Source organism: Dermacentor andersoni, chromosome 1 (assembly GCF_023375885.2).
Source record: "Dermacentor andersoni chromosome 1, qqDerAnde1_hic_scaffold, whole genome shotgun sequence".
NCBI lineage: Eukaryota > Metazoa > Arthropoda > Arachnida > Ixodida > Ixodidae > Dermacentor > Dermacentor andersoni.
The window spans coordinates 109,760,345-109,774,096 of NC_092814.1; the positions used below are offsets into that span (position 1 = coordinate 109,760,345).

The window sequence follows — 13,752 nt, forward strand, 5'->3', positions numbered from 1 at the left end:
CAAAAAAGCCTGAGCCCTACGACCCACCCTCGTTCCTACCTGCCATCCCGCTGGTGTAGTGTAGTGAATGCCATCCGGGCCGAAAGGGGGGAAGTTTTTCCCCCCAATCATTCTGTTCACCTCCACCACATCACACCTGAGGGCTCGTACACAGCCACATGATGTCAGTGATAATTGCTTCACAATTTTTGCTATATACGGGTTCAAATGAACTACTACAATCAACTGAAATGTATCAGGCAGAAAATCAGCTTATAGCATAAAATTCAGCAGCTACCTTGGCCCAATCTAAGCATGATCTTTCAAACCAATCGTTAGATCACACATTTCTTTAAATGCTTGTGCAAAACGTAGGTTTATTTCAGGGACATTTAAAAGCATCTGGGCTCACATCTGACAGGGCTAGGGCTACCAGAACAAAAAATGATCAGAGTCCTTCCTGACGAGATATCATCACACACTACTGCACATCAGAAAACACTGCTTCAATGCTCTTTGATATTCCAAACAAAATGACCTCTCCAACATAAAAATAACTTGCTGCAACTGGAGGCACATATGTGTAAAGGCACAGCCGGTATGGCATAGCAATTCTACAAATTGTAATACACATGTATGTCAGTAAGAATTAATGAAGCATAAAAAAAATAGAACAAACCAACAGTGCGCACATTCGGAAGATACTTCCTTGGAGCAACCTCTAATAGCATGTTTGAGAAAAAAAGAGCTGGCACAGAAAGCTTGGGTTGTTCTCAGTGGCAAGCAGAACTATAAACGAAAAGTAAAACCGAATACGGGGAAGGCTTTTTTTTTTTTTAATTATACACTGGAGTTCTCCATAACCATACAATATATAGGACTAACCTTATTTCACAAATTTGGCAAAAATAGAAAACCCGAAAATGGAATGATCGTATAATTGCAGTGCATAAGCCATACATCGTTGGTGCAAGTCTACAGAAGTGGCGTGAATTTTTAAGCAACTGTGTTCGCGGTGATCGACGGGTTAACTTAAATGACGATATTGGAACAGCATTCCATGCACATGAAGGAAACAATATTTCATATTACGCAAGGTTCTGGAGGCGGCATCCATTTCCTGACGCTCTTCTCGACTTGTGCTCCATATATCTGTCCGTCAAGCAGGCTAACTTAAGCAGCGAGGATGTCCAGCAAAAGGCGCTATCACTTTCACGAGACGGTACGTTCGAGAGCTTGATGGGTACGATAGGTACTTGACCACGCACTCAAAGCTCCTTTCTTTGTAACGAAATACGATTACCATTACACATCGTCAATTTTGTACACATAAGTTACAAGTACATTATAACTCGCGTTAAATCAGCTCAATTCCTTAATTTAAATATAACCATCTCACAAGAAAGCAAGATGTGGTACACAAACGACGACGAAAAAAAAAGGCACGCCCCTCAGTGTGTTCAGTTACTGCATGCAAACACCTTCACTCTCACAGTGCACTCACTTTTCTCACTTGAACACTACACTACTCAGCAGCGCTAACTTCGCATGGCCCGAAATGTACGCCCGATACACCTTACACCACACGGTCCACACCATGCACCGCACCAAGCACCACTAAGGCGGACCAAAAAAAACAGAAAAAAAGCGACAGGCATCACAGGCCCTTCAAAAACGAAAGCACCTGCATATTGTAACAATAAGCTTGAGCTACTGAAACACATTTTATTGCGTAAAGTCATAAACCAGGCCAAAAATATTTATGTAGCAAATATTATGTAAAAAAAGTAAGCTTTGGTTTAAAGAAAAATAAAGAAAATGATGCATTGAATACTTGTTGAAGACGCGAAGTCAAGTCATTGTCAAGACAAGCCTAGTTTATCAGCTTATTTTTGCCGCGAAACCATTAAAAGTTTGCGATGTGGATAAGTTATATATAATTAAGTTGTCAGAATCATTGATGTTGTGTCCTTGATGAAATGAACTTCAATCAAGATCTTCAACGACTTAAAGTTATAATTAAGGAGTGGGAGAAGACATTCATCATTGAAAAGGCCAGAAAACCTACTTCTGTTAGTATTTTCAATTGCGTGCTGTATTAACTATTTGAGTTTTACGGGAAGTGAGCATAAACGTTTTTCTTGTTTTCTTATTCCAGGCTGACATAAAGGACGCGCCGGAAAATATATCAGGTGCATCTTCTCTCTTATTGAACTCCGAAACAAACTGGAATTTTAACTGTCGTTCCCGCATAGCTGCGAGCGGTGACATCCCTGCCACATCATTGCTAACTGTAAGAAGTGACACCAGCTTGAAGCAGTCGACATAGACGAAACGATTGCGTTTCGTTTTCTGTTGATATACGCCACGCTTTTGTTAATAACTTGTTTGCAAGCTTTCGAAACTTTGTTAGTGTGTGTATTCTTCGACATACTTTAAGGAGACTATTTATGTCCTCTTTACGTGCGCTTGCACTTTTTAACAGTGCGCATGGACATATTTCAGAGGCCTATTCACAGTACTGGAAGCTCAAGAAAAGTCTCTCTGAACCGAGTTCATCGGTAAGCCATAGTTCATTCTGTACAGAGGTTAGTAATGCTTAGTTGGCTTGCTTTGGTTGCATTTCTAGGTAGCCTCAGATGATGGCGTATGGGACGTCTCACTGAACAGAAAATCTGCAGCGAACCAAAAGAAAGTACGACCAAGTTCTTCGAGTGTTTACACCAACAAAGTCCGTGAAAAGCTGCTGGCGTCGTTTCACCTTGAAGTAAGCCTCCCAGCATATGATTTTCTATGTCGGAAACCAGAGAATTTGACTACCTTTTTATATTTCAGAGTTCATCCAAACCAGGATGCATGTCCCATGGATATCGATCTAAAAGTGTGCAAGATGAACCTGTGTGTCCGAGATTGGAAGTGCACAAGGAAAACTCGAGCTCTGTAGCACTTTCCAAAACTGACTGCAAACATGTACAAGCTAAGGAATGCACTCCAAATGAAGAGGTTGCAGCCACAAATGAAGATAGAGTATCTATATCTCCATGCAAAATGGTATCAGCTTCACGTATGCTGTACTATACACATAGCCTTGACGAGTCATGGCTGTCAAGAAATAGCATTGCTGATGATGAGGTGTTCTTCACTCCTCCATCATCGTCGTCACAACTTCCCTTGGCATGTAGGCCAAGCACATGCAGTGGCAGGTTGAGTGAGAAAGGATACATCAAAACCAAGGTCAGCAAGACTTGTCCAATCAGCTGTTCATCCATAGAATCAACAGATGATGTGTTTCTCACGCCCACACCTCCTCAGACTCCTGGTGTACAGCAGCTGCATGTGTCCCATCATCTCGCATTGCTTTCAAAGGTTACATCTGAGGAAGACAGTTCTAGTACACAGTTAGGTAAACCACAAGTAAATACACAAAATGAAAGCGGTACTATTCGTCGCATACCAAACACCCGGCACCAGTTATGCTCAAATAAAGAAATTCGAGTAAATAAGCTTGACGGGAGCAAGAAATGCCTACCATCGCAGGCTGCACATAAATTGAAAGAGGAGCCTCTTAAGAAGGCATGTGAGAGTTTCGAGGTTGAAGTGGTGTCAAAAAAAGACTGCGAAAAGCCAAAGAGGAAACGGCAGAGAAGAACAGACACTGCAAGCACACTCGGACTGTCTGGAAAGAAACAAGAGACAGTGAAAAGACGAAAGACATTGAAAAATTCTGGTTCTGATGAACACCCTGAAGTGAAGGAAGAGTTAAACAAGCCATCAATGACAGATCCAGATGACATACAATCAGGAAGTTCTGCAATACAACCAAGGAAAGCTGGAAAGGATAACACGAAAAGGTAATGAAAAATATATTTGTGTTGAGAAGTTTGTGTGTAGTAGCTGCGCTGATTAATGATGGATGCCTTCAAATATGAAATACATGCTGTTTCAGGCATAAAACAAGTAAAAGTCTTAGCGAAAACTTTGTGCGGATCAACCTGAAGAGAAAGAAGTTTTCACGTGGTCATCACAAAGTGAATGTCCGGCAGCTGAAATACAAAGAGTGGAAAAAGAAACGCAATTTCTCCGAGGGAGCCTCTTGTAAAAATGGCACATCAAAATGCTTCAAATGTGGTGAACTTGGCCATTGGGCACGTTCCTGTTCTACAAACACAAGTATGTTCCCTGTGCACTTTTTAAATGCTTCTAGAAACAAGAGTGCTGTGTTAACCAGGTTGTTGTTTTTCCTTTTATTTTTTTATTCTAGGTAAGCTTGAAATCCCTGCTGAACCAGAAGTGACGCATTTGCCCACATTAGAGGAAGCTGCTGAAATGGCACGTGGTATCAAGAGCTGCAACATGCCAGAAACCTTGACAAAGGTCTTCTGTTCAAAAGATATTAATCGTAAGTTATTCTTTTGTACAGATTTTCTGATGTCTTGCCCTATTATAAATTCTTTTAGAGGGTAGCTCTGCTCAAGTTTCATCTAAAACTGTTATAGCCCTACATACCTTGGAACAATGTCTCCTCCACAGAACATCAAGATAGAGTGGAAAACATTATGAATGAAAGCGAAGCTCATAATCTTGCTGCGCACATCAAAGAAAATGAAAGGATAGGTGTCCAGCCACTTCTAAAAGCTGACCTTCATGGAAAACTTCCAGGTGAGGCCTAGCACTTAGGCATCACTTTTAATAGAGCATCTCACTTTTAGTGCTTTGGCAGCATTAGTATTGTATGATAATTTGGCAATTAGTGCACTCTACATGAGTGCAGACTACATGCTATTTAGAGCCTTTGTCAAAAGAAACAAAGCCAGTGGAAGCCTGAGTGTTATTGAGCCCTGGTTCTTTCATGTTGTGCCCATGGAAACCCTGTGGTTAAAAAGCTTCAAAACTGGTCTTCCCTAGAAAGTCTGTGGATCATATTTTGCCTCCTTCTCCAGGGCTTTTGAGCAGTGCAGGTGCAACAAGAGTCTGACTAGAGGTCCTGGAGCCAGCTGCAGTGATGTCTGCAGTGGTTTTGTTTCTGTTGGCAAAGTCTGTATGTGGCTCTAATGACTCAGTACACAACCTCTCGGCTACACAAAATGACTGCTAAAGTCATCACTCAGCCGCTAACATCCTGCTGCGGATGACATCGTTCACAGCTGTGGAAATCATAAAGGCGACTTGGATGAAGATTACCTCGCATTGCATCAAAAATACTTTACAAGGCTGGATTCCAGTATGGGGCAGGAGAGTCTGTGACTGTGGAGCTCAGAAGCAGTGACAACTTTATTATTATCTTTTTTTTAATTAATGTATTTCCTCACTTTGCCCGAAGGCACTACAGCAGGCCGGTTGCAATCTTGAAAAAAAAAAACATCTTCATTCACACTGCACACTTGCTCAAACGACAGTCGATTCCACTGAGCGATCATTTTTACAAAAAAAAAGAATTTGCATACAGGTTCGTCCTGGCCTGGTATTTCCGAATTTTGTACTTGTGGCCAGTCCGTCCAGATATATAATTTGGCTGTTTTAAGTAAGTTTCGCTTACAATTACATTGTGTTGCTGCATGTGAATGAGCAGTTATCCAACAGGAAGTAACACAAATGCTTGTCAAGGACATTATCGAGCTTTCCTGTAGTTCCTGGGCTTCTCCCGGCACACTCCTCAAAAAGAAGAATGGAACGTGGCGCTTTAGTGTAGACTATCGCCCCCTAAACAAAATCACAAAAAAGGATGTTTACCCTTTGCCACATATTGATGATGCTCTAGACTACCTGTTTACCTATTTTTCTTTCATCGACCTAAGGTCCGGCTATTGGAAAATTGCCGTCGAAAATGCCATCGTTAAACCATTATGTACTATTGCATGCCGGTGTATATAAATATTTAGCCAGAGTAAGGACAAAGGCTTTCCAAGGTACTTATTCGGTTGCATACCCGTGCCTTGAGCCGTCTTGTGCTACAATGCTGCCCATTTCATTTTATTGTGGTAGCATAAGAAAAATTGCCTACGATTACGATACTTCCTAATGAAAAATTTGAGCGCAGCTGTTTCGCTGCACTCAAATAAAAGTTGGTATAAAAGTTTTAACCGCAATTTCTTTTGGCGTGATGAAAGTGATTCCCAATTCCACTCTTTTTTCATTTCACTGCAACTATAGTTCTTACCGTACCTACCCAAGACAAACCTGGCTGCTCTGTTCTGAACTTTTTCAAGTTTATTGATCAGACATGTTTGTGGTGGGTCCATAGAGTACAGGCATATTCCAAGATAGGTCTTATACATGTTAGGTACGCCATGCTTCTAAGATTGGAATTTGCATATATTAAATTTCTTTGAATATAGTTTAATGCTACTGTGGCCTTGGCAACCACATAATCCACATGCGCATTCCAAGAACAGTAGCCCGACAGCAGCACACCCAAATATTTAGTCATTGCTTTCTTAGTAAAACACACATGGACACACTTATTCATGTTCAGATTCATTTTCCACATGGAACACCATTCACAAATACATTCAAGATTGGCTTGTAGTTCTAGGACATCACGTTCATTTTTAATTTTTCCATATATAATACAGTCATCTGCAAAGAGGAGTACATTATAGCTGATGCCTAAATGAATGTCATTAATATAGATGAGAAATAAGAGGCCCCAGCACAGACCCCTGCGGAACGCCTGACGTGACTTCTAGGCAAACTGACTTGATGCTGTTCAAGATAACACACTGAAAGTGCTGTGACAAGTAGTTAGTTCCCAATACACTGAAGAACACTTGAATCTGTATTAATTAGTTGAAGTTTTTCAAAAAGCAGAAAATGGGAAACAGTGTCAAATGCTTTGCTGAAGTCCAAAAAAATGCAGTCGATTTGCCCTCCCAAATCAATTGCTGATGCTAGGTCATAGAGCTCAAGAAGCTGTGTCGTACATGAAAACCCCTTGCAAAAACCGTGCTGACGGTTCGTTAGCAACGCGTTGTCCATTAGGTGTTTCATTATAGCCTAGTGTATTATGTGCTCTATAATCTTGCAGTAAATTGATGTAAGTGAAATAGGCCTATAATTAGTAACGTCCTTTCTTGAACCTCCTTTATGAATTGGGACTACGTTTGCTACTTTCCAGTTCTGTGGCAACTGACCAGTAGATAATTATTTTTCAAATATTAGATAAAGGTAAAGTGAAACTGGGCGAGCACACTGTTTGAAAATTCTTGGAGAAATACCATCGGGGCCATTAGCCTTTCTTTCATCAATATTCCTAAGTAGAGCTGCAATGCCGCTAACGCTAATTTTCAGCGGTTGCATAAGAGGAGCGCTAATTCCTGGAATGATAGCTACACAATTAATTAAATTAGGCGAGTTACAAAACAGAAGATCCAGGGTATGACTAAGTCTAGTAGGTTCCAGGACATACTGTATCAAGCCAAAACTGTCAACCATGTTTTTCATTTCTACATTGATACGGCTTACCATTTAAGACCAGATGTACCATTTTCCTATCTCAAGTCTGGTAAATTAAAATCACCCGCTAGTAAAATGGTTTGATCAGACGCCTCCGAAACAACATCGTATAACGTTTCCAAAACACGGAAATCTGTGCTGGGTGGTCAATAAAACGCCCCTGTGATAAAAGAAAAATTGTTAGCCAATGTAATTCTACACCAGACTGACTTGACTGCACTCATGACCAATTTTCAGTATCGCAGACAAAAGGGATGAGTGGACTAACAAAAAAACCACCGCCTATCATTGAAATAAGCAGCATAGTTGTTGGGAAACACCTCCTTATTATCGATGGATGGGTTAAGCCAAGATTCAGTACCAAACACTATATCTGCCTTCAATGACACAACCAGTCCAGCAAACTCATCTGTTTTGTTTATTATACTTCGGCAATTTACCACTACAACAATTAAATCACGATGAAGACGATGATCACTGCTGTGTCACCGTTTAGAAAGGGCAACAACTTCTTCCTTCTCATTGTCCCATGTAAATGCTTTGCCATTTATGATCAGCTTTTAGCTTAACCTTGTTTTTCTTATCCGCCTTCCTTACTTTCCCGTATTCCCAGAGTTTCTTTCGCAATGCTCGAGTTTCAAATGAGAAGTCCTGTTCCACACAATACTACGAACCCTTAAATTTGCTTCCGTTTTTCACAATGGCCTCCTTTTCTTTATCTGGCAAAAAATTTACAATAATGGGTCTTTCGTTCCGTTCACTAAAACAGTCAACCCTATGTGCCCTTTCAATTGACTGCACTTCAATTCCCAAATTGGTAGTTTAGATGCCCCTAATCAAGGTTTCGGACTGTTCTCAGGTTTCAGACCGGTCGTTGTCATCTAACCCCTAAAACACAAGGTTTAATCTACGGCTTGTAGTCTCGAGATCTACATTTTTCTTTTGTAGAACTTTTACTCAATGAGTTTGATCCTTAATTACGGTTTCTTGCTCTTGCACCAATTTCATAACGTTGCCTATCTGGCCCTGGGTTGTACCAAGCTTCCTGTTTATTTAAGCCATCTTGGCATCATTGTTAGTTATCATGGTGTCAGTGTTGTCCAGCTCAGTCATGATGGTATCCTGTAACTTCTTCAAATAATCTATTTCACATCAAAAGGCCCAGGATTGCAGTTTAGTGCCTGCAGTTTTACGGCAGTGCATCACTGAAGTGCAGTTGGCCTTTTCAACAATTCGCATCTCTTGGAAACCCAGGAGGACATACTGCCCCCTCTTGTCCCATTGAGTGCAGAATGGACTCAGATTTTGGCAGCATGACCATAGTGTGTGTGTATGCGTCAGTCATATCTGGTACCACGAGACCATGACAAGAAGTTTCGGTGATGTGATAGGTCACCATTTTCACCTTCAAAGTCATTGCGGCTCTTGGCGCATGTTTTGAACTTGTCTCAATAAAAGGTAACGTAATAAATAACTTATTGCACTCTTGGTAAGTTGAGACTCATAGCGTAATTACTGAGTCGACGGCTATCCAATAAATAAATAAAAACGAGACAAATTTTCTCAGTACTCCTTTAAAAATTTATATAGGCCTAGTGCCTTTTGCCCCTTCTTCTTTCATAGCAGCCAGAGGCCCTTACTGGGGAATTCTTTTTCTTATCTTTTCAGAAACACCAAAATTTGTTTTTGAAACGCTGCGTAAGGTTGGCTTTTCAGAGTTTAGACCTGGGCAAGAAACAACGATTATGAGAATTTTATGTGGTAAGGTTTCTTTCTATCTGTCCATTGTGAGCAGAACTGCCATAGTCACTATACTGACCTCTTTCCAATTCAAGGTTTGTCAACACTGTTGGTGTCTTCAACTGGCAGTGGAAAATCTTTGTGCTACCAGCTCCCAGCATACCTTTATGCACAGAAAACAAAATGCCTAACGTTGGTTGTGTCACCATTGATTTCACTAATGGAAGATCAAGTGAGTGCCCGTCATATGTTACTAATTGACAGCTCTTATGTGTTACCATATTGAAAGAATGACATCAATGTGCATCCCGAATAGCAAAACACATGAATTGACATTTCTTGTTTCTCTTGGCAATTCACAATAGACTGGAGCAGCCAAATAATCACCGCTCACTTTTCTCTCTTTCTCTGACTTTACGAGCTGGTGACCATTTGCTGCATTCCCTATACCTTGAGACAACTCCACTCCTCAGGAGAACTTAAGATGCCACATGCAAAACTGCCACAGTTGAGTTTACACTCACAAGGTTGGATAGACGTTTGAAGGAACACTTGTAACTGTTTTTATTGCTGGGCAACCAGCAACCGAGTGTGTCAAACCCACAACATTCTCCTGCTGATGTGGCCACTGTTTCAAAAGCATACAAAGGCTAGACTTTATATTGGTCTTGAACACAGTACCATCCTATCTTTTTTCTGGTGCTGTTCCAAGTGCATCCTTTGTATAGACTGTATTATTCCCTACACAGTGTCAGTGGGCTTCACTTCGTACAACATGCAAAGCAGATAAATAATTAGGGGAGATCTGCTCATTTAGCAGCTACACATCGTACGCAGTGAACAGCTGTTGTTGTTGCTGTTCTTATTATTTGGTTTGAAAGCATGTATACAATCGACAGAGAGGAAAAGAAGGAAAAAAGCAGGCTGGCAATGACCAGCAGAAAGGGCACAATGCCTCCCTACACTTTAGGAAGGAGGGGATGGAAACATAGATAGGAAAGGGACAAAAGAAAGGAAAGATCATGATGACCTATCACCAAGGCTAAAGTGAAACAATCACAAAGAATAGAGTACAGCACTAGGAACACAAAAAATGAATTGTCACAGGTTGCTCTAATGCCAAAAGAATATACTAAGAAAAAGGGCCAAGGGCTTGTCATTTGAAACAAAGAAAACATATGCTACAAATGCAAAGCCAAGTAATTTTCTTCTAGAAAAGTAAGGAGGGGGTGATGAGCCAGTCATGCCGAGATGCACAACCACTGGAATCATAGTTGCAGGCTGCAGTGATAATACAACAGATTGGCATTGAGCATGTATGTAGTGATTTATTCATGGATATGGAATGATGATATAGCCGATTCGTATCTATAAAACTTCACTGAAACAATATAAATTTTCAAAGAATTTATTAGGTATGGTGGCTTTCAATTTGATACTATCCTACATCAATGGTGATGTCTTCTTCATTGCCCTGCTTTTCTTTTTTTTCTGGCAGGGTTACACTAAATGCACTTCTTATTTTGCCCCCTTTCAATCATCTCATTTCTGGTTTAAGGTTGTCTCATGCACTGCAGCAGTGTTTTGGTTATAAATTACCTGTTCATTGCTGTGGCATTGTATCTTATGAAATTTGTCTTCTGACGCATTCTTGGGTGCCTAAACTCCTTTGACCATGCATGCTAGTGACTGAGCTGGATAACTTTTACTTTTAGGTGGCAAGGTTGGCTCCATGCTTAAAGGCCTCATTCCTGCACAGCGCTATGCCACCAGCCCAGAAGGAGCAAGTGTTGGCACAGCTTCGAGAAGGCAGCATTCATTTCCTGCTTGTCTCTCCTGAAAGCCTTGTGGAGGGCAACAGCATTGTGCACCAGCTGCCTCCAGTGGCTTTTGCTTGCATTGATGAGGCACACTGCCTTTCTGAGTGGTCGCACAACTTCCGGCCTTCGTATTTGCAACTTTACAAGGCAAGTATGAAGTTTGCGATTCCCACTGGGCTTTACTTTGTTTCTGACTCGCTACTCTTGCATTTCAGCTATAAAACACTAAAGCACATAACATTTTGTATCGCTGCTATCCTGGGTGATCACATCCAGCAACATTTGCAGTCTGCCTTCACCAACTTGAACCATCCTATAAAAAAAGATGGCAGGCTATCATTTAACAGAGCAAATAATGCATATTTAGCTGTCCCGAGGATGTGGTTTTGAAACTACCTATGTATAACATGCTTCAGAATGTGTCTTATTTACCTGCATGAGTTTTTTTTTAGAAACTGGTATGCACGCACTGATCTGAGACTTGATTTTATAGGTGCTGTTAAAGGGACACTAAAGAGAAGCATCAAATCAGTTTCGACTGATAAAACAGTCTTTAAAAACTATATTTTTGTTAATATTGTAGTAAGAGGTTGATTACTATACAAGAGAAAATGAAGACTAAACTTCCATTTCTTGAATTGCATGTCAGCATGAAATCACAAATTTCACAGTACTTTATCATATTTGGGCCATTGTGGTGTAATAGAAATTCTCAAAACTTGCCAAGTTCCGTCTTTGGCTCCTTTAGAATGTAATATAGTTGATCCTGTAGTGCAAAAATTTAACTGGGCTCGAGTGTCAAAGCTTTAAATTGGTGCTTCTTAGTGAGGCCGCGTAAATTTGGTTTCGAAAAAAAAAACGTGGTCATATGCTTATGACATGTGCAGGCAAAGCACCTGTAATATCGCTAGAGTGTGAGTCATTCAAATCGCAATGGTAAATCACGTGTTTTTTGCAGCGTTGTGGTGTCATCCTAGGTTAGTGCGTTATGTGTAAAAATAAGAAGTAGAAAAGTTGCTTTTCAACAACCTACACAAAATTACTACGTGCTTATACGAACGACATGACGAAGATGGGCTTCACTATCTGGACGACCACATCAAAAAGTATTGGTCCTCCACGATCAGGTATTTTTGCTATTAGAGTTGAAGCATTTGCTGCCAGAAATGATATCTAGGACACGTGGCCACCCTTACGTGATATCCGTGCAACACTGCTTACTTGCACTTCCGTTTCCCCATCAGTCTACTTCAAACGAGAAAACGAAACCTTCACATCAGGGCAAGCTGGTGTGGGAACTTCAAGGTGATGTCGCCACCCTTCCTTGGTTTTTGCATCTTTTCTGGCTTACCAAGCATCCTCTCACAGTAATAGTGTCTGTTTTAGTATTGCAAAAGGGTAATTTATTAATTAATTCTAAACTATGCTGAATGACACTAATCACGCTAAATAACCAAACAGACACATCAGACAGAATGAGAGAGTGCAATTGATTCATTCAGCTCTAATTGATTTTCTTTTTAATCTCTCTTTACATGAAAAGCTGTACTTTCAGCAATTCAGTGCATCATGATGGCACCGAATGATAAAATGAGTAAGAGAACTTATGATTGTACATGCAACAGCATATGCAAGCATAAGTAGAGTCTGCTATATAGTCCTGTTCAGTATGGCATAATCACTTTCTTTTAAAGATATTACCACAATGTTGTGGCCTCTTGTATTTAAAGTATGTAGTGATTCACTGCTTTTGCTTGTTTTTGTTTGCCTCCAGTACTTTTTCTATGGTGATGTCACATGAGCGAGTTGCATAATTGTCATCACTTTTTTGTGGGGTTTTACTGTACATGCTGCTATCTTGTGCATGTAGTGATAGCTGGAGGGAGCAGCTTTGCACACGATGCTCATGCTCGTGTAAATATTGTGGAGAAAAGATTAATTAAGCAGATAAAAAAACTCAGATGAGATCTGCAAATGCTGAAGCATCTTAATAAAAAGGAAAATACAGTTGCATGTTGTTAGCATCTGTGGTGTGAAAAGCACCAGTGCCTTCTGCAGTCTGCCTAACGAGCAAATTAAAATTAGGTCAGGTTGACACTACCACTCATAGCTGTCGCAACTTCTCTGACAAGCGATAGTGTCACGTGGTGGTGACATTGAATAACACAGTAGCAATACTGTGAATGACAAAACTAACTTTTATTGGGCGAACCTGTGCCCACAAAACAGGCTACACTTATAGCACAACGATAGCGGCGAACACGGTTGGCGATCGTTGAAAATCTGATCTGCGGGTCAAGCACGTCGGCTTTTATACAGCAGTCGTCGAAAGTTCCAGACTAATCGTTCGGACCCGCGTGCCTTCCTCAAAGGTCTACACCATTCGCATCAGGCGTTGAAATCAGATAACACAAGGTTCGGCGACAACAGACAGCAGATAGAAGCATCGGATAACTTTCCAGAAACTTAGGATACATGCAGGCGCGTCCCGCGCTGTGCAATAACATTTGTCAGGCGGCGAAACGTGGTCGCCCGATAAAGATAAGTACATGTGTCAATATCAGCACACGTTTGCAATTGCAAACATGAAACTCTGCACTCTTGAAAACCCCTCTATATAAACCATCTATTATGGCTGTATTATAAACATAGCTTTGGTAAAATTTTTAAAAATTACTTTCTGCTTTCTCAAGCAGGCAATATTTAGAGGCTTTGGCTTGCCTTTGAAAATGTCACAGTTCTTAACTGCAAGGTATTGTTT

At 40.7% G+C, this 13,752-nt stretch overlaps 2 protein-coding genes across 4 annotated transcripts in view; one reads left to right on the plus strand and one right to left on the minus strand.

Moving 5' to 3' along the window:
* Window positions 1–1,626, minus strand: part of grsm (probable aminopeptidase NPEPL1 granny smith protein) — a 57,656-nt gene extending 56,030 nt beyond the window's left edge. Inside the window, exon 1 of one of the 2 annotated variants that reach the window (XM_050193511.3) lies at window positions 1,484–1,626. Coding sequence is in view for 1 of the 2 variants with exons in the window: in XM_050193510.3 (XP_050049467.1) it covers window positions 1,072–1,127 (56 nt within the window). In the remaining variant the exon portion in view is untranslated. Of the gene's footprint in view, window positions 1–1,071; window positions 1,456–1,483 lie in introns of those variants that run through there. The other variant, XM_050193510.3, reaches the window with a different exon arrangement.
* Window positions 1,627–1,861: 235 nt separating this feature from the next.
* Window positions 1,862–13,752, plus strand: part of RecQ4 (RecQ4 helicase) — a 32,721-nt gene continuing 20,830 nt past the window's right edge. The window contains exons 1-11 of one of the 2 annotated variants that reach the window (XM_055061885.1): window positions 1,862–2,051; window positions 2,138–2,171; window positions 2,485–2,540; window positions 2,609–2,746; window positions 2,815–3,830; window positions 3,926–4,149; window positions 4,241–4,378; window positions 4,510–4,638; window positions 9,100–9,192; window positions 9,267–9,403; window positions 10,887–11,138. In XM_055061885.1, the coding sequence (XP_054917860.1) occupies window positions 1,959–2,051; window positions 2,138–2,171; window positions 2,485–2,540; window positions 2,609–2,746; window positions 2,815–3,830; window positions 3,926–4,149; window positions 4,241–4,378; window positions 4,510–4,638; window positions 9,100–9,192; window positions 9,267–9,403; window positions 10,887–11,138 (2,310 nt within the window). In that variant the 5' untranslated portion in view covers window positions 1,862–1,958. The remainder of the gene's footprint in view (window positions 2,052–2,137; window positions 2,172–2,484; window positions 2,541–2,608; window positions 2,747–2,814; window positions 3,831–3,925; window positions 4,150–4,240; window positions 4,379–4,509; window positions 4,639–9,099; window positions 9,193–9,266; window positions 9,404–10,886; window positions 11,139–13,752) is intronic. The other variant, XM_050193508.2, reaches the window with a different exon arrangement.